Raw genomic sequence first — 24287 nt, 5'->3', positions numbered from 1 at the left:
CCGAAGAACCCAGAATGCAATTCGGCGTTATTTCGGATATCTCGGATTTATTTTACGCGAACAACGTATAATACCGAGAAGTTGATCAAGCAGACGATTGTCACCGGAGTTCGACGGGAACTTACGCACTTCGTTTGTAAACAAATCGTCCCGTAAAAACCAACATGGCGGATATTAGTATGGGATTTTCCCGTAAGGATTTGTTACGCATGATTTAAGCTAATAAGCGACTTGTTTTTGAGAAGCTGTTTGGCTAAACGAATGAGCAAGTCATTTAAGACAATTTAAACGACGGTTGGTGTCAATAAAGTCGTAGAAAATATTTTTATTCAAATTTTAACAGTATGTTATTTATGTGACGCCGAGTATAGTCTAGTTGCAGGAGCGAGTATGTAAAGGGACAACCATACACTTCCTTGTCTTAGGTGGTTACATAAAATATCCTACCATATTGACGAAACGTATATGATACCGTCTCATGTCAGTATTGATCCTATTTCTAATACCCTAACTTGGTTTGAAGTCATTAAGGAATCAGATTTCGTCAACCATTTTTTTAGGGCGTCGGGTCGTTTCGCCCTCATTGGATATACATGTGTTTAATTGGCGTGTGTTGTGACAGGTAAGAATACATGTTTATTCTGTGAATAAAAACTTGAATGTTTGTATAGTAGGGGTTGATCTAATTGTTAAATTGATAGATACTTGTACTGGTATTCCTTTTTCTTTCAGATAAAGCCCATCAGTTGCTGAGGCAATGTCACAAGAGATATTTATTGAGAAATGAGAAAATTGGAAGATATTGATAACCAATTATTTCATTATATATCTTTTTCGGCCTCGAGAATAAATGTGATATATGGTGATGACAGAAGAGATTAATATAAGTTCAAGTTTCATAGCAACCACATAAAATTTTACCCAATATTTAATGAGGAGAAAATTCAATGAAAACTAGTTGGTACAATATTTTAGAATAAAACAAAATATTATATTGGTGTCTAAGCAGCGAAGTCAACATCTACATTTCATGAGAAGTAATCTAAATGTCATGTAGCTATCTCTGAATCCCGAGATGCAACAAAATTTCACCAAACAACTTCACTTGCATGTAAAGACCTTTTAAGTAAACTTAAAGACTTAAGAAGCAAGTATTTTATTTATATCAGACTTGTAGCTCGAACACAACAAACAATTAGGGATAATGTTCAACAATATATCATACCAGTATATATAATTGCATGTTAGACAAACCAACATGATTAGTATACCAAATACGTGCTCCTTTTGAAATGTAATATATTATCCTTGTATTTTAATAACCAACAATTTAGTTCAGTTCAAGACACTTTATTATATCAGTATCCATACTTATGCCTTAAGGCTTTCTCGGGTACAATAATCGGTAGTATAACATCTATTATTTAAAACAAATCATCATATCATCATCTCCTTAAAAGACGAGATTATATTCAAAATAATATATGTGATGTTCTAAGATTTGAGGCAAATACATGTATATTATTACTGCCAACTCAGATATCAGAACACACCCACAATTCTGTTTCAATGACCTATATATAAAACACACAATCTCGGAACATGTTATGGAATGGCACGTTATGAAAACATATCATTCAAGTTATTATCAATGATATAACAATCCAATAAATATATACAGTAACAATGGAATGTAACAATATTTTCATACCAACCAAAATACCGTGCAGGTGCAGTGGTTTGTGTACAGGGCTTCATTACCTTCTACATGTATAAGAATTAAGAAATATGTTCATATCAATTGTAGCACAAATATCTCCAAAATATGGAATTATTTATAAAGATATTATGCAATAGAAGATTTTTTTCCAAACAAGATTTATGACAAATGGCTGGGTTGCTGTAAAGTTGGTAAACAGGAAGTAGAAGTTGTGATGAATCTGAAATCACACCCCACAATACCCCATACTGAAGTTGCATTACAAATATGAAGTGATTGTCATTTATAGTTGCTGAGAAATATGTAATGAAAATATTTTCCCCAATGCCTGCCCAACATTTACCATTCTATAAGCAGAAGATAAAGAAAATAATCAGTGCTTACATCTTTCAATAATGTCACAAAAATATCTTCATCAAAAATTGCACTGCAATATTTAAAAGACAATAGAACATACTGGTACATGTATATCTTCATCATGACAAAGACTAATCAAGTAAATACAAATCAACATTAGTAAGTCAATACCAACACTTTTCATTATGTCAATTAAGAAAAAAGAAACCAAAAAAAAAAACAAGTTAAATATAAGCACTCAAAATAAAATGGATTTCAATGCAAGTCTTTATTTCAACAGTTTTTCTTTGTGTTCTCTTTTATGTCTTTCAGTCCAGTCTTTCACTGCAAAAAACATAAAGTACATATAGAACAAGCATATTTGTCATTTCCAAAATTCAATAAAATGGGATGGTTAAGGCCTTACAAAACTAATTTCCAACACTGACAGACAGACCTACAAATAGATGGAATGCATACTTAGAGTCCACTTTGGCAAAATTTGCCATTAGGGGGACTAATACTTGACAGACCAAGGGACATCTCTAAGTAATGTTCTTTACTTATTTAAAAATTTTGTTTCTTTTACATGTACCTTATTTTAAATCAATTTCTGATTGCTCAGTCAATGTTGGAAAATAATTACACAGTTGTAAATTTTCTTTAGGTAATTCACAATTTCATGGCAACAAAGAAGTAAGTCACCATTTCTCTTTGTTATATACCATATTCTTAGCCAATAAATCATGCACACACCTATTTAACATGTGTGATATCAAATGATTTGCATGGTGAACCCCAGAGGTCAAACCATTAACAGTTGGAGCAAGTATTGACACACCATTACAACTTTTAATTTTTTTATTGAGATTGGCAGATGTGACTTTAAAAAAAATCAAAAACTCAGAAGAAATTGATGAAATCAGATGTAAACAAACACTTGTTAGGCCAAAAATGTAAGTCTTGTTTCCTGCTACCAGCTAGAAAAAAAGTAGGGTAGGTAGGTAGAGAAATTGCTTTATTTTTCAAAAAAACATTTTACATTGAGTTAATGGGGAAATGATCTAGTCTTTTACAGTGCTTAAGCCAAATTGGCCATAAAATGTTTAGGGTAGACACAAAATAACTAAGTAGATAGGGTAACAGGAAACAGACATATTTTTGTGCCATACAGTAAAAAAAAGAAATATAATAGTAAATCCACATTTGAAAAAGCAGAATTCCATTTTAAAGTGGAAGAAAATCATATTTGGGTGAGACATTTGACAATGGATAAGAACCTGACCAGAATCAAAGTGGTTTATTTATGACCCTTTTTTCCTCTCAATGGATTCTGACAATCAAAAATATCCATCTTTGAGGGTAAGGCACCTTGAGGTACAATTTTAAGAGACCCATTCTCTTTTACTGAAGTTACAATCCAGAAATCTAGTATATACTTATTAAAAAATGTTTGTATTTTTTTTTTACCTTGACAATCCCTACCACAGTAGTACCTGGCAAAACTTACTCCCTCTAATTTACACCTGAAATAATAACACAGTTGTCATTATCAAATATCGTAATAAATTACACATAAATAAGTATTGTTGCTAAACTAAAAACAGAAGAAATTCAAACTTTCTACTTAAATTATTAAGAAGGTCACATGTACCTATTAACTGATTTGGAACCATTCAAATGTCATTTTTAATTTCAAAATTAGTAGGTCATTATCCATTTTAAAGGTACAAAACTGAACTACTTAGTCCTGCATCATTTACAATCAATATCCGCTGCAAATTAAGAAATTCCAAAAAGAGATCCTATTGCCTGCTTGGTGTGTATGTATCATCTCCAGTAATTTTCAATTTAATTTTTTCCACATTTATATTAACTGTATTGTCAGACTATAAAACAAAAAAGTTATCATCATATCATTCATCACAGTTAAATACTTAATTCACCATCATGAGCTAGAAATCTCTCAAATACATATAAGTATATATACATATTAATACTTACTTCTGGCATTTATGAAATGTCTTAGGAGCAGGCTCAACAACTTCACAGCAAGCACATTTCCTCAGTTTAGATATCACAGTACTAGAGTAAGTATTCTTGTCCATATGTCCTGTCTCTTTGAAGTTTTCTTTCACATTCTCCTTTTCTTTGCCATCCCTCTGCATCTTTGTGTCTATTATTTCTTCAGCTTGTGTACCTACATCGACTCTTGTCTCTTGCTTGTAGTCTATTTGTTTCAAATAACCCTGTAGGTTTGGATCAGGCTCTTTAACACACTTGCTTCTTTCGTCTGTCCAAGGTTTACATGTAATGATTCTTTCCTTGAATCCTAAATTCTTGCCACCCTCACCATCATTATAAGTCTGAGTTGAACAATTCTGCCATATTTTCATCCCAAGATTACAGAGTTTCTTGATGTTAAATGAATCCATCAACTGTTCCTCAATGATATCATTTATGTCAATATTTGGATCATTTGATAAGCAAGGGGGTCTTGAAGAGGTAAGTGATGTCTTCTCTTCTCGTACTGACAGTTGCTCTGGACAGTGAAATCTATGACTTAATTCTTTTTTAAGTGTTGTTTGCTCCTCTTGTTTTTTATTTATCTTTTTTAGCTTTTCTTTCATTAGTTCTTTAACTTTAGCCTGACAAGGGCACTGTGGTTCTCCCATCATGATAATATCAGCCTTCATGCCATCATCATACTCTTCAAATATTATATTCTCTTCAGCTTCTTCTAATATTTTATTGATCAAGTTTCCTTTCTCACCAGTCTTTTTTGTTGTTTGTTTTATGATGCTGAAGGATTTTTCAGTCTCTTTCAGACTGACAGACATTTCTGCAGTTTCTTCAGTCTGGAGCACTTGCCCATTTCTCCCTTTCTCAGTAGTCTCCTTCAATTTATCTTGTTTCAGCTTCTCTTCAACCCTTTGACCAGCTTTTATTATATCCTCGGGTGTGACAGGAACAAAATTATGACAAACATGCCCATCTTTGCAGCAAGGTATTTTGCCCTTTTTCTTCTTTGTTTTCTCTGCTTTCTCAGAAGTCAAAAACAGTTGACCTTCTATTTTGTCTAAAGGAGTGAGTGCTTCTTTCTTAAATTTAGACTTTGCATCATCAGTCATCATATTTACACTGTGTATGTTATCATTGTTTTCTAAAGCAGTTATAATTCTTTTCAGCAGGTCTGGATTCTCTTTCACAAATTTCTCATTTAATTCAAATGAGTTTTGTTTTGGAACTTCTGCAGTTTTTAAAGGAATCTGGATTTCAATTTCTATTTTCTTTTTGCTATCACCATCACCATCATCTCCACTATCCTCTCCAGCTTGACTACACATAGTAATTTTTCTTATTTGCCTGCCATCTTTAGAATTTTGAATAGTACATGATGCACCAGTTCTGATTTCTTCTACTTTTCGTTTCCTCTGCTGTTTTGATGTATCAATATGTTGGACAACCATTTTCTTTGTTTCTTCAGAGCAATTTGAGTTGGATAATGGCTTTACTTCTTTTTCTCTTTTAGATGTTTTTATAGGGGACTTGCGGTCCTTTCTAGAATTACAACTCTGATTGGGTAACTTATCTCCCTTTTCATGACGATCTAAATTTGAATCTGTTTTGAGCCTAGCATCACGTGCATAGGCAGAAGTTTGTGCTTTTATCTCCTTCAAAGTGTGGTCAAAGCTGGGACTTTTATCTATTTTTATGACAGTTGGCTGTGGAATAGACTGAGCAACTTTTTTTGTAATAACAGGATCCTTTTCTTTATGTTTCTTTACAGGGGACTTCAATATAGGCAGTCCTTGAGTTTGAGTCATGTTCTGGACATTCAAAATTACTTTTTTAACTGGACTTTCTTCATCACTCTTTTTGATTGGTGGTGGAGTTTTAGGTGCCTGAATTGACTTTTTGTTTATATATGTGCCGTTTTCTCTTACAGTGCCTTCTTCTGCCAAAATGTCTTCAAAATCACCAGCAATTGCACCAGCAAGTGCTTCAACACATACTTCTTTTAGGCAACTTACACAGTTACATTCAGGTAGCTGTTTCTTCCTCCCACCGATGACAGTACACATACACATTATATTATGCTGGCCACAACATTCACAAAGATTTCCATTACTGGTGTCAGCAATCTCCACATCAACAGGTATCATACCTACTCCATCTAATTCTTCAACTGCAATAAAAAAAAGAAGATTAAATACAAATTAATATTAAATGTAATCTATTTATACACCAGTGCATGCTTTTACTTAAAATAAAAATATGTGGATATGGCAGAATAAAAATGTTCAGAACAATACAACTATTTTGCAAATAGTTTTCATATGAAATAAAACATAAAAAGCTCATAATATATTGTACATACATGTATATACTTAGAGCCAATTAAATTTTATCTGGAAAAATGCAACACAATTTATACTAACTGAAATAATATTCTCCAAAATCTAACAAATTATTAATGTATTGTACTAAATAATTCAGGAAAAAAATTCAAGGCACACTGGTGGACAAAAGACTTGAACAGATGGCTAGTTAAGAGGATCTATTCCATAAATACTGTGAAAATACTTTAATTTGTGGATACCAGTTTTCTTGGATTAAGAAAGAAACACAAGTTCCTGGAAATCTCCTTTTTGTTGGGAACCAAATTTCATGGTTTGACCTATCCATGAAAACCACAAAAGTTGGTACCCTACCAACAATATTAATTTCATAGTATTGTATTTTGATATAATTATTAAAACTATACATGAAATCAGGCAAAACAACAAATACTTTGAGCATGCTTACAAAGACAATTCATTACACTAAAGAAAAACCTCGGGGGCACTAGGCGGATGGATCTGTCTGGAATTTGACCGATCCGATTCTAAAATTATAGTTAAACTGGTTGAATTTTTTACCACCCTTTTTTTTCTTAACTCCTCGCATCGCACCAAAATTCCTGGAAGAGTTGCTGTTCTTTGTTTTTAGTGCTATCCACCTAAATTTTTTAGCGCCACCCAGTGGAAAGAACTACTTTAATTTGCATAGGACAACAATGCCAGCAATTTTTCAAGAAGAAATTCTCCTTTCTGCATCTGTTTCCCTTGCTTCTGAAGATGTTAACCCTGAAGATTATATACTTTGGAGTCACCTAACAAACCCTTAAGATTATCCTCTCCTTTCAGTCACCAAACAACAATTATGTTTATTACAGCGTACTTAACCTTTCTACAAATTTTCATCAAAATCCCCAGAGTGGTTTAGGAGGAGATTTTAACATGTAAAACCCATAAGTAGAATAAACTCCCTTTAGTTTCATCTGATAATGTTCTTCATGCACATCAAAATAAGATGCCCAACCTTCCTTTCAAATATAATTGAATTCCTTGAGTGGTTAATTAAGAGTCACACAAGAAATGTTGACAGACAAGGTGATTCTCATAAATATATCCCAAAACTTAATTTTGAGGGCCGAGTATAATTAAAATGGGTAATAAAACAATCTAACATTAAGAACCTTTATCATTCTCCGCCATGATGAACAGCTGAAATGTATCAGGATTTTTTCTCATTTGATTAAACATCGGTCCCTCATCAATTTTCAACTGAAAAGAAACTTCAATATTCAATTCAACTGAAAAGAGCTCAATATCTTCTGATTTGGAAAATGAACAAAAAAAATTGAATTGTAAAGGTAATTAATGAGTCTTCGGGATACTTGTGTAAATACCATTTGCTATCAATAAAGATCTTACATGTACAGTCAAACTAAAATTCATTCACCAGTTATAAACATTCCTAAAATGGTTCAACACTAATGTATGTATTTTGTTTAATTTCCTATGATCTGTATCTTACCATTTAAGGGTAAATGTGTTAAATTTTGGTGACTCTTTGAAAAAAGATGTAGAGCTATTAATGTTTTTTTAGGAGCTTAACATAAAATTTTGTTTCAATACTTATGATACAACTTGACAAACATTGTTGCTATTAATACTTAGGCAAAATAAATACTATTTCAGCTTACTTACAAGAGGTCTTAAATCGAGTAATCTACTAACATGCAGTTCTAGTTGTATTTCAGTTTACTTACAAGAAGTCTTATGTCAAGTAATTCACTAACATGCATATCAGTTCTAGTTGTATGAAGAAATTTATTTACAAGAGGCCTTTTTGTAAACATAGATAAACTTACAAGAGGTCTAGTTGTGTTTCAGTTTACTTACAAGAAGCCTAGTTGATAGAAGTAATTTACTTACAAGAGGCCTAGCTGATGGAAGTTATTTACTTACAAGAGGCCTAGTTCTTGGAAAGAATTTACTTACAAGAGGCCTAGTTCTTAGAAAGAATTTACTTACAAGGGTCAAGTTGTTAGAAGTAATTTACTTACAAGATGCCTAGTCGATGGAAGTAATTTACTTACAAGATGCCTTGTTGATGGAAGTAATTTACTTACAAGAGGCCTAGTTCTTGGAAAGAATTTACTTACAAGAGGCCTAGTTCTTGGAAAGAATTTACTTACAAGGGTCTAGTTCTTAGAAATAATTGACTTACAAGAGGCCTAGTTGATGGAAGTAATTTACTTACAAGATGCCTAGTCCATGGAAGTAATTTACTTACAAGAGGCCTAGTTCTTGGAAACAATTTACTTACAAGAGGCCTAGTTCTTAGAAATAATTCACTTACAAGAAGTCTAGTTCTTAGAAGTAATTTGCTTACAAGAGGCCTAGTTCATGGAAGTAATTTACATACAAGAAGCCTAGTTGTTAGAAGTTTAATTTACTTACAAGAGGTCTAGTTGATGGAAGTAATTTACTTACAAGAGGCCTAGTTGATGGAAGTAATTAACTTACAAGAGGTCTAGTCGTTAGAAGTGTTATTTGTCTTTGTCGTTTTAACTCAAGTTGTCTTCTCCTGCAAAAGAAATAGAACAATGTTAAAATAAAATACTTCACAGGCACAGCTTGATAGGACTGCAGAGGTAGAACTAAATATTTTGACATAACATTCAAACCTGATACCACCATGAATTTGGATTGAGATTGAATGTATGACACAGCATGATTCTGACCATAATGAGGTCAATGATTTTAAAATTTATATGTAAAAAAAGGAAAATAGAAGTTTATTCAAAGTTGAAGAAAATGTTCCTTTCCTGCTAATCCTTTTCCCCTGATTGTTAAAATGTATAACTTCAAAGAGATCCAAAAACTTTTACACTAATTTTAGCCCAGAAACCTGGAAAAAGTTTGTGTTTTGCACCCTAATTCCTTGAACAGTTATGGATAAAAGACATATTTTAGTATAGTATCAAATGCTAACTCCAGAAAAATTTTCAGATCCATACACTTATGCTATAGTTTAGAAAACTGGAAATGATTACTTTTGGTCTTATGCTGTTTAGGTCATCGCCCCAAAACATCAGTCCCATTTTCACCTTTGTGGTTTAAAACTTTGTGGTATGATTTCATAGAGATCTATACATTTAAACTTAAGACTTGAGTAACAAAGTAAAATTTCATGAATGCATGTTTTAGCCCTTTTCACCTCTAATTACTAAACATTAGGCCCATAATCAGGCCTTCGTGTGGCTTTTGATGGAAAATAGAAACTACATTGTTCTAAGCAAGAAAAAAAAACAAGATAAAAAGATAATTACTTTATCATCAAATTAATTGGAATTTAAAGGGCTAATATAAGGGAAAAGCAATTTTTTGGCAAACTGGCAAAAAAAAGAAATTATAGGGAAATATATAGGGATTTTATAGGAAATCTAGAGTCGCTTGAAGGCCTGCATAATTCCCAATTTTTTATTCGTGGTATGGACCATGTGATTTTGGACTATGTCAGCGCAAAAAAATCTTTTTGGGTGTATAAAAATGGCTCCATCTTTCATTTAAAACTTATCCTTAGTCTAAAGTGTTTTCATTAATTAGTTATTTGACTTGAACATGTTTTTAGATTTCAAAATGATTTTTTTTTTCAAGAACATAACAGGCAATTGACACTCTGTTCTCTCTTCATTCATTGTTAATCAAAATTAAAATGAATTTAGAGGTCTTGACTTTTTGTCTGTTAACTTACTTTTGTGGAGGGCAATCATCAGGAATTTCTATAACTCTCTGAAAAGGGAACATTATAAAATCAATTAAAAATGTTTCAAGTTAGTAACAAATACTCTAGTTAAAATTGTTTGAACCTTTTTTCCTACAAATACAGAATTTCCAACATGCAAACTTATTGTGACACAAATGTTACATTATCAGTATTTTAATTTCTATGAAATACTACATGGTTGTGCCAAAAAATTTTGCAAATAATTTTGAATGTGCTTAGGTGACTTGCAAAACACACATATGCATCCTCTTTCTATGATTACCTTGTATGTCTTAATATAACAGCTTTAACACTTTAAAATATTTTTTTTCTTTTTTATTGACACTTGAAAACAATACTAACAGATTCAGATGTACATGAACAATTATACATAAACAAATACATGCAAATCTGAACTAACACTCATAACTTTCGAGATTACCAGTTACAAAAAAAAACTAAAACAACCTAAGAAGTTGAAAAATAAATTATTATATTTAATAAACTCACTGTTGAAATTTTTTGAATGGTCAGAAGTAGATCTCTTAGCTCTTGCCTAGCTTTGGAAGGTGATGCCTGAAAATTCAGCAATCAACTATATTGACATTTATATTTTTAACTCTCTTCAATTCAACCAATTAAGAATAAAATAAAAATGCTTCACAATGTGCAGCTTTAATGCATCCTGTGGGAATATGGCACCTTGTGGTACCATTTCAAAGTGTTCCAATCTCTTATCACGCAAGTTATTGTTCAGAAATCAGAAAAATACTTGTTTCTGACCCCTTTGTGGTCCCTCGTACTTACTTGCTCAAGTCACAACCCCAAAAATCAATTCCAGTCCTCTGGCACCTTGTAGTAAAATTTAAGTGTAGTTATTCTAAGGGCATAAGAGAAATACTTGTTTCAGGCCCTTTTTTGACCCTTGTTCCTTCAAGGATCAAGTCTTAACCCTAAAAATCAATCCCAGTCTTTCTTCGGAAGAATGGCACCTTTTAATACGATATCAAAGAGATTCATTCATTAATTGTCGAATTATTGTCTGGATTTCAGGAAAATGCATGCCTTTTGGCCTTCCTTAGTAAAAAAAGTTCCTAAAATCAATCCAAGTCTGACAATCATGGTATAGAATAGTATAGAATATTGTGGAACAATATAAACATTGCTTTTACTGGAGTCATATAGTTAATCTCTATGAAATGCTTGTTTTAGGCTTTTTTTTGGCCCCTAGTTCTAAAATGGTTGGAGCCATAATCCACAAAATCAAAACCAACCTTCCTATGTTGTAAAATTATTGTAAAGATCATCACATCTAATCAAGTTTCTACAAGAAGACGACAACGTCATACCAATATACAACCACAAATTTCTTGCAGTCAAATAAAATATGAAATTTTTCTTTTAGTACGTTTTTTTTCTACATTCACAAAACATGATTCTTGTACAACAAAGCCAACATACACACATGAAATATATTCAATTATAAGTTTAATATGAACAAAGAGGGATAACTCACACTCATAATTGACTTGGCTTTAGATGGTTTCCAGGTCATCATGACTTTTTTAGGTTTAATGCATTCATCAGATGGCTAGAAAATACATAGACACATACATATTTATGGAACATGTAATTATATCTTTCGAAGAAAAAGGAATAATTTTGTATTACTATATAATAGTCGTGCTTTTTGTTCTTTTTTTTTTTTAAATATTTTTTATTAGTTCATGTAAACTCTCTATTGTAGGATAAAGTCAGCTGTAGTTTAGCAATGAATTCAAGTCAGACCTGTTTAAAATGTTGGATGATTCCTTTATCATCAGTTGGTCAGATTCTAACGGTATGGTCTTTATCTCATTGGCATACCCACTTCAAACTTTTGACATGAAATACATGGTAATATACTGTAGAATAAACATTTCAGATAAAAATTAGATAAACAAAAGTTTTTTGCCCATGGAATAACGATTTTGAATAATGGGGAGATATAATAAAAAAAAATTTGTAACATTTACTTTTTAAATTCCCACTTTTAAATGCCACTTACTGCTTGTATAGTGGCTTTTTCTTCATCTGTTAATCTTTCTTCAAATCTGAAACCTTTTATGATACTTATAGTGGTACCCTCAAATTCTGTTGATTCATCAGGAAGAATGCAGGCAACAACATCATCATCCTCCATGTTCCAACCAGGGCATGGACGACATTTCCGCTGAATTACGTAAAACAATACTGAAAAAAAGGTCATGACAGTATATAAAACCTGATGCCAAGTAATTTTAGTCTTACTGTTTATAGAATTGAGTACTTTAATTGTTGTCACCCTACAATCTTAATGTTTAATTGTAACCCATCAGTGTTTTCCTGTTCTGATGGATACTTGGTATCATAAGGATGGAAAGAAAAAAATCAATAGCTGTGTCCCTTTTCACACAGAATCACCATTGTAACAGTTTTAACAGATTGAGAGTTCTACTATATAAGGACATTGAATACCTACCTGTACACATAAAGGGGATGACCTACCAATCAAGTTACAGAGATACCTGAATATGTCATGATAGGCATATTTACTATAAGTTGTTATCATGTGTTTGAATATAATTATTAAATACCTAGAATCTGTATTTCTATGAACTGATTGACCATCAGTATATTTTTACTTAATAACAAGTCTTGGAAGGAAGTGGGTGCCTCAATAGAAAAATTCTATAAAAGTAAAACCCTTACAGCAAGATTAAATTTGCATAATTTTCTTATGTGAGCCCAGAATCAGTAAAATAACATGTAAACCCAATATGTTTTCGAGATAAAGTTGAATTGGAAACGGAAAATCAAAAAGAATTTTATTATAATTTACAGGTGTACAAGTGTCAATACAGCTGTAGTTGTAAAAAAACAATAATTGAAGCTATTGGTTATTTGACAGCATGTGAGTGGGGTCTATTGGGATTCTCCTTATTAGATCTAAGAGGTGTGACATCCCTAAACACCAGAATTCTAGTGATCCTGACTTGTTTAAACATGCAAAATCTGAGTTTTATCATGCGACATAAGTTATGCTGAGGTAAACAATTCTGAAATATAAACACCAGAAATAAAGATAAAAGCAAATTCACCTCGGTATTAATTTCTTAGCAGCATCCAGTTTCCCCAAACTTACATTTAAACATAGTTCTTTTAACACTTTCCTCCTCCTTGCCATTAACTTTGATGGTAAAGTTAGTGGGTTTACTACATTGATCTTTCTCTTCTTCCTCAAAGTTCAGTACACTGGCACACCAGTTCCATCCTTCATACCATTCCATCTTCTCAGGAAGATCCACCATTCTTGTTTTCAACAAGTCAGCAGTAAGTGGAAATCTATTGATTTTTCTTTCATCAAGGTGTTTTTCATTACCTGGAATTCTTGGTAATTTGTCTTTGGCATTTTCACCCTGAAATCAATGTTCATAATATGTGCATGTTAAAAATATACATCTGATTAATTAAAAAATACATGTACATAAAAAGTAAACAATAATGTTATTATTGCTAGCATAGGTTTATTCAAATATTCATTGGCTACAAAATGGATTACAAGCTTAATTAAAAAAATCTACATAGAACTAACATGCTTTTTTACTGACAATATTGGAATTGTCTATTGTTCTACTTCTAAATTTACAAACAAGAATTAAGATCAAAGATCACAATTGCCTACACTACTTGTTTATTTTTTTTTTAAATCCAGTCCCTACCTTGATGGTTGTTATAGTAACAGTAATCTCACAGGCTCCAGTTCTTTCATCTTCAATTTTCTTTACTTTGAACCCCCCAATTACACTACGTTTTAAATCAGCTCCATTTTTATCTTGATGAGGCATAATTCCATATTTGAAATCATCAGAAATTTTAGCCTTTTTTGTAAAAATTTCCTTCCTAACTTGAGCTTTAGTATTCTCAGTAATTTCATTGGATGGTGGTGAGGTTTCTTTTGTTGGACTTATGGCCCCAGCAACTGTATTTTCTGGCATGACTTCAAGTGGTGCAGTACCTTCAATATGATTTACAAGCTTCTCAATTTCTTCTTCATTTTTGACAGACTCTGATTCTTTTACTTTATCTTTTTTCTTCTTTTTCTTTTTTCTTTTTTTCTTTTGTATGTTCTCATTATTCTCATCATTGTCCATTTGATTACTATGCAAAGGACAGTAATTAGTAAGCGATTGACAATCATTACACTGTTCACCATATGTATTGTTTGAATAATAAACAAAATCTTTGAAATCTTCTACAGAAAGATTTGTACGCCAATCTGTTTCAGGGTTCGCTATTTTGTTGTACAAAGGATTCTTCTTGTCATTGAAACGAGGGTCACCCTTGGTCCAACTTTCAATGAATTTTGGTCCATCTGGATTACCACAAAGTTTTTCTTGAAAGTAAAGAGTCCCACATTCATCTAAACAACTATTACACATAATAACTTTACATTCCTTTTTACTGAGATCAGAATCCGGTTCTGGAGGTATCCAGTAACTTTCATCATTACATTCATTTTGTGGTGCATCCATCCAACGCTTCAAACATCGGCAAACTGAACCTCCAAATCGTAGGTATACTGGACTCAAAATATACACCTGCATAAGATAACATAGAAGCCTGTATAATTGTTCTACAGCTAAGCAAGTATCTAAAAATATAAAGGTACACAGGGAAAGCACTTTTGTGCATTATGAGCTGGATGTACCACAGACCCTTGGAACTGTCAAATTGTTTTAATACATCTAGCATATATGGTACGTGAAGGAAGAAGGTGTTTATCTGGGTGACATCACTTTGAAGTTATGAAAAGGGACAAACGATCACATACAGGGGCCCTGGTCTTTTGAGGGTGGGTGCAGCACCACTCCATTTTTACCTAGCAGGTACAATGCTGTAAAACCGGCCATATACTTTATTTGAATACAACAGGTGTTGGTTAGCATTGCTTTAACATTAACAGAAATAAAATACACTGGTATATATTGTTGACAGTGAAAAAAAAGTATTACCTTTAAATATGATGCTTTTTGGTCTGGACTTCCAAAAAACTGCCTAAATAGTTCCCTGAAAAAAAAAATAGAAATATTATTATTATAAATACTTGTACATTTACATTAATTGTAAAAATATTTTTATAAAAGTGAAAAGTCTGCATTGTAATATTCATAGCTATTCTTTTCTGAATTGGAAGCTCATTCAACCCAGTTTGCTGAACCATGTGTATGTTTTACACTTTAGAAAAATTTTTTTTATTTTCTTTCAATTTTCAATTAAAAATGAATACCGATTAACATTTTGTTTACATAGACTCAGTAGTCTCATCATGAATAACCTAAGTAAGTGTGGGTCATTATACATACAGAATTCACAGTGTGTTATTAGCAATGCTCCAAAAACAAACTCATATTGATCAATTAAGTAGTATAAAGTTGGAATAAGCCTATGCAAAATCAACAAAAATAGCTCAATTACTGTGAAAGTACTTTTAATTTGTGGATACCAATTTTCGTGGACAAGGGAATAAACATAAGTTCATGGATTCTTGAATTCTTGGTTCTGAGATTTTCAGTGTACACATAGATTGGAAATCTCCTTTTTGGTGGGAACCAAATTTCATGATTAGGCCTAACCACAAAAAATACAAAAAATGGTACCCAATGAACAATAGTACTTTCACAATACTGTATTGCAGTCAAAACCTACGGGGAATGAATTCTAACTATTTGGTCTGCTTGTCTTTTTTTTTTATTTGAATAGTAAGGCATACTTGTAATTAAAGTATGAAGTGCTGTCAACTATTTTAAAGAAGAAGGAATTGATGCAATTTTAAATATAACAATGCTTAATATCTCATCACCATTTGTAAATTCCTACAAACATGGAGATAAAAATTCAAATTCTATAGATTAACTGCACTTAATACATTAACTATATATGTGTATTTCAAAGATAAAATCAAAAAGATTTTCACACATTTACATTACTTCTATTATTGATGTTTTTTGTTAGTATATTGTAATTATCTATTCTCTATAGTCTCTGTAATTGTGGTTTGTGAAAAATAAAGTATTACTTTAAGTAAAAATACAGATAACACAGCATTTTCTTGGTGTACACATTTTGTATTGGTAGTAAAAGCATGTTAAAGTCAGTACTTGATTTCAATTTAAATCAAAATATGCAACTGCAATAATGAATACTTAAAATTATGCAGTCTTTTACATAATATATTTCTCATTTGTCAGACCAAAACCCAACTTTGACCTTTTTCTCCTGTATAAGAGGTAAAAAACTTCAAAAATTTCTGTAAGACCGACTGAATTTTTGTCTGACATGCCTGTTGGTCGGACAGTATTTCCTAATGACTGAACTAGGTGTCTAGAATATAGACAAAACATTTCTGTATAATTTAATATACATCTTACCTTGTTTCTCTTAAATAAAATGGATCTTTAGCTGAAAAGGAAGAGAACAATTCCAATGATAAACCATCACTTGGATAAAAGAAGAGATGTTTTCTCACTGACACTAATAAACTATCATTTAGACCTAAGAGTAAATGTTTTACTACTTAACAAAAATAGTTTAGTCACTACATGGACTTGTATTGGGGATTAATTAGTTACATATGTTTATATCAATAGATTTTTTCCAACCTTCAGTACCCAGTACCCTGTACACCCATCTGCTACACCTTGGATGTACTTTGGTACACTGTACTTCAGGTGTAAAAAAAATCTATCTATGGATGTGAAGTAACATATAATACAAGTATTAATACACAAGTTTTTCTCTGTCACATTAAAATTACTAATCATTTTCCTTAATAAGTACCATTTCCTTCTATACATGTATACTTTTATATATTATAATAAAAAGCTTTGTGAAGTGCAGCATGATACAACCACATCCAGTTGAACTTGGGTCAAGTGTGGATGCAATAGTTTTTGACACATTTAATGGATTTACAGTTCATGATGGATACAAAGAAATTTAAATGAATTCAATGAAAAAAATACCAAATCTAACCAGAAATAAAAAAGTTTATCTTTAGGGTGTGGCCCCACTAAGGCCTCCTACACTCTGAATAGCTGAATGCTATTTTAAATCGGATAAATATTAATGCAGAATTTTACAAGAAACAAATTAAAAAAAAAAAAAGAGTTGTCAGAATTGAATAAGATTTAAACCTTCTACATCAATTTTAAATCTATTTTACCCTCTTGGCCCATTTTTGCAGATAAGTAGGGATCAGTAAACCTATCTTAAACAGCCAACTTCCTCTAGCAGCAAGTAATATGTTATAATTTCATGACATTTGATTCACTAAAACTAAAGTTATCGCATGGAAACAAAAAAGTTCACAATAACTACAATGACAATGACCATACCAACAGCATTACAACTTGACATGTCTGCAATTTTTGCGGAAGTATAAAAGTACTTATACCTACAACAATTGTGTTGTTTATTTTTAACATAAATTTATCTTACCAAAGTTCTTCGAATCAAGATTAGGAAACTTGTCATGATTTTGGGCTAGACGTGCTATATCATCCACAAAACTTCTTGCAGATGTAGCTGTGCCTGAAATAGAGAAAGATCTACTGAAAACAGAAATATACTGATAACAATTTAAATCAAATGCACAATGAATGTGTGACAATTTGCATTAACAAGTGAAACATTAATATCACACTGTCAAGTTTGCTAAAATGACTTCTTTTAAAGATCCTACAAGTAAACACTAATTGACCAACTTATAAATTTTATAAAAAATATAAAATATAAAAAATAAAAACAAAATGTACCTCCTTAATAATTTTTTCTAGCTATGAACAAATAAAAAACCTTCCATCACTTATTTTGGGCAATAAAAAGTTAAAACAAATGCTTCCTCTCCCTTAACATAAATGTACATAATGATTCAAAATTTCTACAACTTACTACCAGTAGTTAAATAATGGTCTTTTACAATCAGATTTATGGATTTCAAAAACCATTAAAAAATTTAGAATGTGGTTTGTGTAACAGAATAAATTCACTATTATTGTAATGTAAAGCTTGTGAAAATACACCAAAAAGTATTATGAAAATATATGAATATTATTTTTAACAAATATGTATCAATTTATGATTTTTAACGAGAGCATGAATATGTTCACATGTAATTTTGAGTCTAAGTCTGGTAAAAAAATATATAAGAAAAACATCAGATAACATGTTAACATCCACTTGATAAGATACTATATTTTTTGGTTATACCATCCAAGAACTGTTCATGCATGTTGATGAAACCTTGGTCAAGCAAATCAGTAAGTTTTGGGGAATCAAAGGACATCTGTTTAATCACCCCATGTTTAACTGTGTAACTTCTAAATGATATAATGAACCTTGTCCAGAACGGTTTACCCTGAAAAACAAACAGTGGATTCCAGTAAAACAAAGTGCTAAAACTTAATCAAAACATAAGTTTTCTATAGTCTGTTAATAATTTGTTTCAGATTGAAGAGAGAATGAAATCCTGTTTTTTTTCTCTTTTATTCCAAATGTTACCAATTTCATAAATTTAAAATATTTTAACATCCTAAATCCTATTGGTATATTTTCTAGGCTTACAGCTGATTTTTGTTAGTAACATCTGAATATTTCATTTTTGATGTATCATCTACACGTAAAAGCTTTGACCGTAGCACATTTTCAATGAAGCACACTATGGCTTCATGTCCAAAAGCTGTCACTGGTCAACGCTTTTACACACTGATGTCATATTGGCCTCGACAGTCATATTGGCCCTCGGCTATGCCTTGAGGCCAATATGAAACTACATATTTATTAACATATATTATTAACCAGTTTATTATATTGTGGATACATTTGCCTGGTTATTATAACAACATACTATGCATTGTTTTCCTTGCCAGTCCATTACAGATTTAACCAATTACGATGAGTTATTATGCCTTCTTGGACTGGTCATTATGACTTACAGTATTATGGCTTTCTAAAAATTGGCCATGTTACATCATTAGGTAAACAAAAACAAGTATAGTGATATCAATTTCAGTTTATAAATATAATTTCTTGTGAACATGATACAAAAATGAATGAAAAATTATTTTGTTATTTTAATTTTGAATTGAGTATATGTATTTAGAAAATGTCTTGTTACTAAAATTCCATGTATGTGTTGACTTATAAGAAAATCAAATTTTTTTTCACTAATTAATAAATATATTAAGAAATGTGTTTTTCTTCATGATAGACCAGTAATATGTCCTTGATCTTCCACTATTGCAGACCTTGGACATAACTGGTCGGTAAAACACATTTATAAACACTATCTTACAAAATCAATATACATGTACAAATGTACATGTGTACATACATGTTTTAAGTCCAAGAAACTGCATTGGCTTTACTACACTTTTAAAAATATTTACAAACATGTCAAAACAACTTGGAATTTCCATCAGACTGAGAGCCATTTTTTTCAAAATGCTATAAGGATTTGCCAAAAAAAAAAACAGCCTATTAATCATTGTGTTGATTTACCTGCTCCTTCCACATGCACCTGAATGCATCTTTATGTTTGCTGAAGAACAAAAATTCTGTTGGAGACACCTCCATGTCAAATAGCTCGATATCAGTATCAGACAAGCGAATCTTCCTCATTTTACCAGGTAAGGAAACGCGAGCAGTGTCAAGAAATAGGAAGAAATATTGAGATCAGCAGCAACAAATCTCCAAAACCTGAAAAAAAAACTTTGTACATTGTATTAAAAATTATAACTTCAATACTGTGCTGTAAATTACATGAATCTGTGAAGTCACATGGGGTCTTGATGGACTCATAATTCAGCCAATTAGTAGAATGCATTCAAAAATAACATTTTTTTAGAAAAGGTAATGGAGTTTATGGATACACACAATAATTTTTTTAAGGGAAAAATAAAACATGACCAAAACCTGTCTGGACCTGCATCAGTCATACATGTATATTTGTCAGCACATTACAAGTATCTTCAATATGTATATAAACACTAATCAAGTTGAAAAAAAACTAAATTGTGGGTTGCAAATTTCCATGTGTAGTGTCCTGATGACAGCATATACTGCAAACAGAAATATGCTTTACCTAGTCCCATATAATGTCCAGTATATTCAAATCTGGAATAAAAATAAAACTACAAGTCTACTGCCAACTGCAGATGTTAAAAACAACAAAAAATATACGGAAAACCTCAAAACCTAAATTAAAATTCTGGAGTTTAAATTCTAAAAAATAAATGAGAAAACATTGTATTCACATACATTGTACAAATGTATTTCTACTGTTAAGGAATACATTGTGCACTTCTTCCCTTTTTACGTTTAGAATTTGTTTAAGGAGTGACAGTTTACAATTAAATGATCAATAATTAATTGACAAACGTACAGTTATCAGACATTGTCAATGTTTCAAGTATTTTATACAACTTAGGCATCTCTTCTTTTTTCATAAAATGCATGCCATCAGATGCTATATAAGGGGAAATGTAACAAATATTCCATAATGTTACCACATCTCATAAATCATCACCATTTAAATTCAATAGTATTTCTTTTAATTATTGCAAACAAAACTTTTGGGAAAATACTGTACTGTTGAAATTGCAGAAATCCCAAAAAAGAATTGAAGATTATAATGAAGGTACATGTTTTGTAACTCATTTTGTATAAACAATTGGTAGTTTTATTATTTATTTACATATGTGGTTCTACAAATGTTAAACAGACAGTATTTGTCAAATCAATTGTGCAGTGCTCAATATATACTTCCGCAATTTAGAGCTTGGGTAGAACAAAAGAATTTTCCTCACAGAAGTGTAGATTGAGCATGCATATAGCATGCTCATTGACTATCTAACAATTAGCACAAAAGGGTCTAAAGTCTACTATAAAAACCCTTAAGCTTAAGATTATTAAATCCCTGGTACTACATAGGTGTTAAACCCCTATTTTTTTTGCGGGAGTCTCCTGTAATTTTACCTTTTGACCCGCATAAAAAGAAGTCTCCCATGCAGAAGGCATTGATCTCCCGGTTTCAAGACTTCCTCCCGAAAAAACTTCCTGTACATGAATTAATTTTTTTTATCTTTTACTGTCTGCCATTTATTTTGTTTATGTCAACAACCACATGGGTCTTGAAAGCGCTTTATCGTCAAAACGCTTGGAACAGCTGATTGATATACCCGTCTCTCTAGAATAATCTTCATTCATATTGTTAAATTGCATGATATACTGTACAATTTCAAATGGCTAGTTAAGTCAAGATTGAATTTCGTGACAAAATGCCATTCCTTTTGGCTGATCATTTTATTGACTTTGTGAAAAAACATTCCCTGACAAAAAAATTACTGAGAAATTTTAATGTGAAAAAACTAAATGCACCCAAATCATTCAGCAGGCTAACATACCAAGTCTTGAGGCTACAAACATACAGTGACTGAAAACTGTAAACAGAAACCATTCAGTATTTTATGTGATGAAAGCAATGTTAGGGGAGTCAAAAAGTTCTTTGCTACTCTTGTTCACATTTCTAAAGATGGAAGCAGAGCCATCAAAACCAGATTTATTGACATGCCAGTGGTGAACATTGGAACTGGGCAAAATCCATTTTATGCAATACCAAGCATCACTTTTGTGAACTTCATGTATAATTCATATTGTTGTTCCATTAGTATACATCATGTATTTATGATTTTGAAAAAAAAATTTTGAAATCCTCTGTACTATTTAATTTACAACATAACAAAATATGTGGATAAAGTTGACAAGCAAAATCTCCCGCAATTTTATGATAGACTGCAGGAGATCTCCCACAATTAGGTCAGACTAGGTTAACAGGTATGTAATGTAATCAAGAAAGGTTTATTAATTAGATATTTGGTGCTGTTGAAGACAAGTAGCAAATGTGGTGGGATTTGTATTCCTCCTGTCAGTCAAGGATATCATTAATTAATATTATAATTAATAAGTGTTTTATGTTATCTATACGTATAATCTGCCCTGTGGCTGTAAGCACATGGCTCGTTCATGTGATAAATTGGTAGTACACTTTGATACAGTCGATATGGTAGAAAAAAAATAGCGTTCTTTTCTGTAATTGTTGTGTTCTACCTCTACTTATTGAGGAGTACTGTACTACAAACAACGTCGTAGGAAGTAAATTAATAGTATCAGCATAGAGAAAAGGGGAATCCCCACAGAACTTCGGAAAGCCTCGATTTCGAACAGTCAATTTTTCTAAAAGTTGAAACTAGTACGGTAAGGGGTAAGATTAATATGCGTGATTTATTAGGCTTCGCAAAAGTGATAAAAATATTTATTTCCTTCCCTGTTTTCGAAATTAGTATACCGCGTTAACTTTCTTTTCTTCTGCTTTAAGTATAGAATTTGTCTGGATGAATAACAGATAAGGGATTTAAATGTAACAGCTAGGTCAGTGGGACCAGAATTAAAAAAAAAAACAAAACAAATATAGCACTGAAACTATTATAAAATCATTTTGTTTCCATATTTGAACTGTTAAATGGGTTCTCTTACATATCCGCCTGTTATTAAATGTATTTTAATAATGCCCATTTTTTTGAAAATCCTGCACTCAAGTTAACATGTAAAAATCTCTGCACATAATTATCTTTAATCAATCGCCAGCAACAATTAACTAATTACTGGAACAAATCCAGAACTTATATAGAAACATATATAAAAGGGTTATTAAACCGGCTATACTTGGAGGAAGGCAAATGAAAACTTAATTTAAATCTGGAAATTATCAAGACTGTTAATAATAACTGTATTAATTGAGAATGTAATATCAAATTGGTTGAAAAACCAACTGGAGAATAGAACCTACACACTATAAGACGTTGAAGATGAGTATCATATCGATGTTGTGTGTCGATCAAAAATGATCTAAATCTAAATCTTCAAAAGGAGATATAAAATTTCAAACACAGTATAGGTGTACAACAGGACAAAACACGCAAACATGTTTATGAATAGGACAAATACACAGATACAACACACGGAACAGTCAATAAAAACAAATATATGAATACATAAAAAATCACATTTTATTTTACACATTCACCTTCATATGATATTAGCTATTTTCGTAAAAAGCACACTCTCTTTTGTGTAATTGGCCATCAAAAAGAGCAAAAAGAGCTTTTGGACTTGATCTATTAGACACTTTCTTGCAATAGTGAAATTGACGTTGTAATTGAAAACCGTGCCAAGATATGTATACGACTCTACTATTTATATATTTTTGTAATACTACCATATTTGAAATTGAAAATGTTATTTACACTTTCTTTTACTGAAGACAACAACTTTTGTCTTTTCAGTATTAGCTTGTAACTTCCATTCGTTACAGTACATAGCAAACACATCCAATGCTTTTTGCATATCATATCTTCCTTTGTTTCTGACATTGTAATTGTATTATCGGCATAGAGCATCACATTTTTTTTTACATATACATCAAATATTTCAGAGCACGAACTTTCTATTAAATCCAGATTTTGTATGTAAACTTCATTGTCTTGCAAAACAATTTCTAGATCATTAAAAGAATTGAGAACAAAAAAGGCGACATATTTAAGTTCTCTCCTTGTCTTACACCAAATCCAGTTAAAAAATGCAGTCAGTTTACCTTGATACCCGATACAAGACTTACTGTTACATGATCGACTATATTGGGGCAACTCTTTCGTTGTACCTGTGTTTTGGGGACAGCTGCAGCCTTAAGATATGATGGTTTCCGCGTTGTTCATTGATGACCAAAGGGTGGCCTTGGACTGACTCCCTCACCCCCAGTGGGGTTGTCTGCTTGACAATTACACCATATATATTCTCGTTGTATTGATATTCTGATACATATTGAAAATAACTGAAAATATCTTTCCTGTTATAATGGATTTTTAAAATTTTAACCACAGACCATCTCTCCAAACTGTGTCAAATGATTTTTTAAACTCAACAAATGTGCATAATATTTTTTTTTACCCTTTGAAAAATATATAGCTAAAAGGGAGTGTAACACAAAACTGAACGA

General features: G+C 31.6%; 1 protein-coding gene and 1 long non-coding RNA gene across 3 annotated transcripts; one reads left to right on the top strand and one right to left on the bottom strand.

Annotated features, from left to right (window-relative positions):
• The first annotated feature begins 155 nt into the window (after nucleotides 1-155).
• LOC148627204 (uncharacterized) lies at nucleotides 156-1339 on the top strand. The gene is made up of 2 exons (XR_015919974.1): nucleotides 156-294; nucleotides 733-1339. It is a non-coding gene; the product is annotated as an uncharacterized LOC148627204 (long non-coding RNA).
• On the bottom strand, nucleotides 990-22465 carry LOC148627203 (uncharacterized). 2 transcript variants are annotated; one of them, XM_088569516.1, is made up of 17 exons: nucleotides 22343-22465; nucleotides 19736-19933; nucleotides 18446-18593; nucleotides 17675-17767; nucleotides 16606-16636; nucleotides 15190-15244; nucleotides 13897-14775; nucleotides 13320-13593; nucleotides 12204-12388; nucleotides 11673-11747; nucleotides 10667-10732; nucleotides 10145-10182; nucleotides 8914-8974; nucleotides 7578-7665; nucleotides 4061-6245; nucleotides 3527-3582; nucleotides 990-2401 (listed from the first exon to the last, which is right to left on the bottom strand). In XM_088569516.1, exons 2-17 carry the CDS (start codon nucleotides 19853-19855, stop codon nucleotides 2346-2348), a joined length of 4410 nt encoding a protein of 1469 aa, XP_088425642.1. In that variant the 5' UTR covers nucleotides 19856-19933; nucleotides 22343-22465; the 3' UTR covers nucleotides 990-2345. The 2 variants fall into 2 exon arrangements, with proteins under 2 accessions (XP_088425642.1, XP_088425651.1); XM_088569525.1 differs by having other exon boundaries at nucleotides 22279-22365.
• Nucleotides 22466-24287: the final 1822 nt, after the last annotated feature.

The sequence above is a fragment of the Perna viridis genome, chromosome 1 (genome assembly GCF_037379345.1).
Source record: "Perna viridis isolate PV_CMFRI_1.1 ecotype Kerala chromosome 1, ASM3737934v1, whole genome shotgun sequence".
Lineage (NCBI taxonomy): Eukaryota > Metazoa > Mollusca > Bivalvia > Mytilida > Mytilidae > Perna > Perna viridis.
The sequence above is the reverse complement of the archived record's forward strand: the minus strand, read 5'-3'. Positions and strand labels throughout refer to the sequence as shown.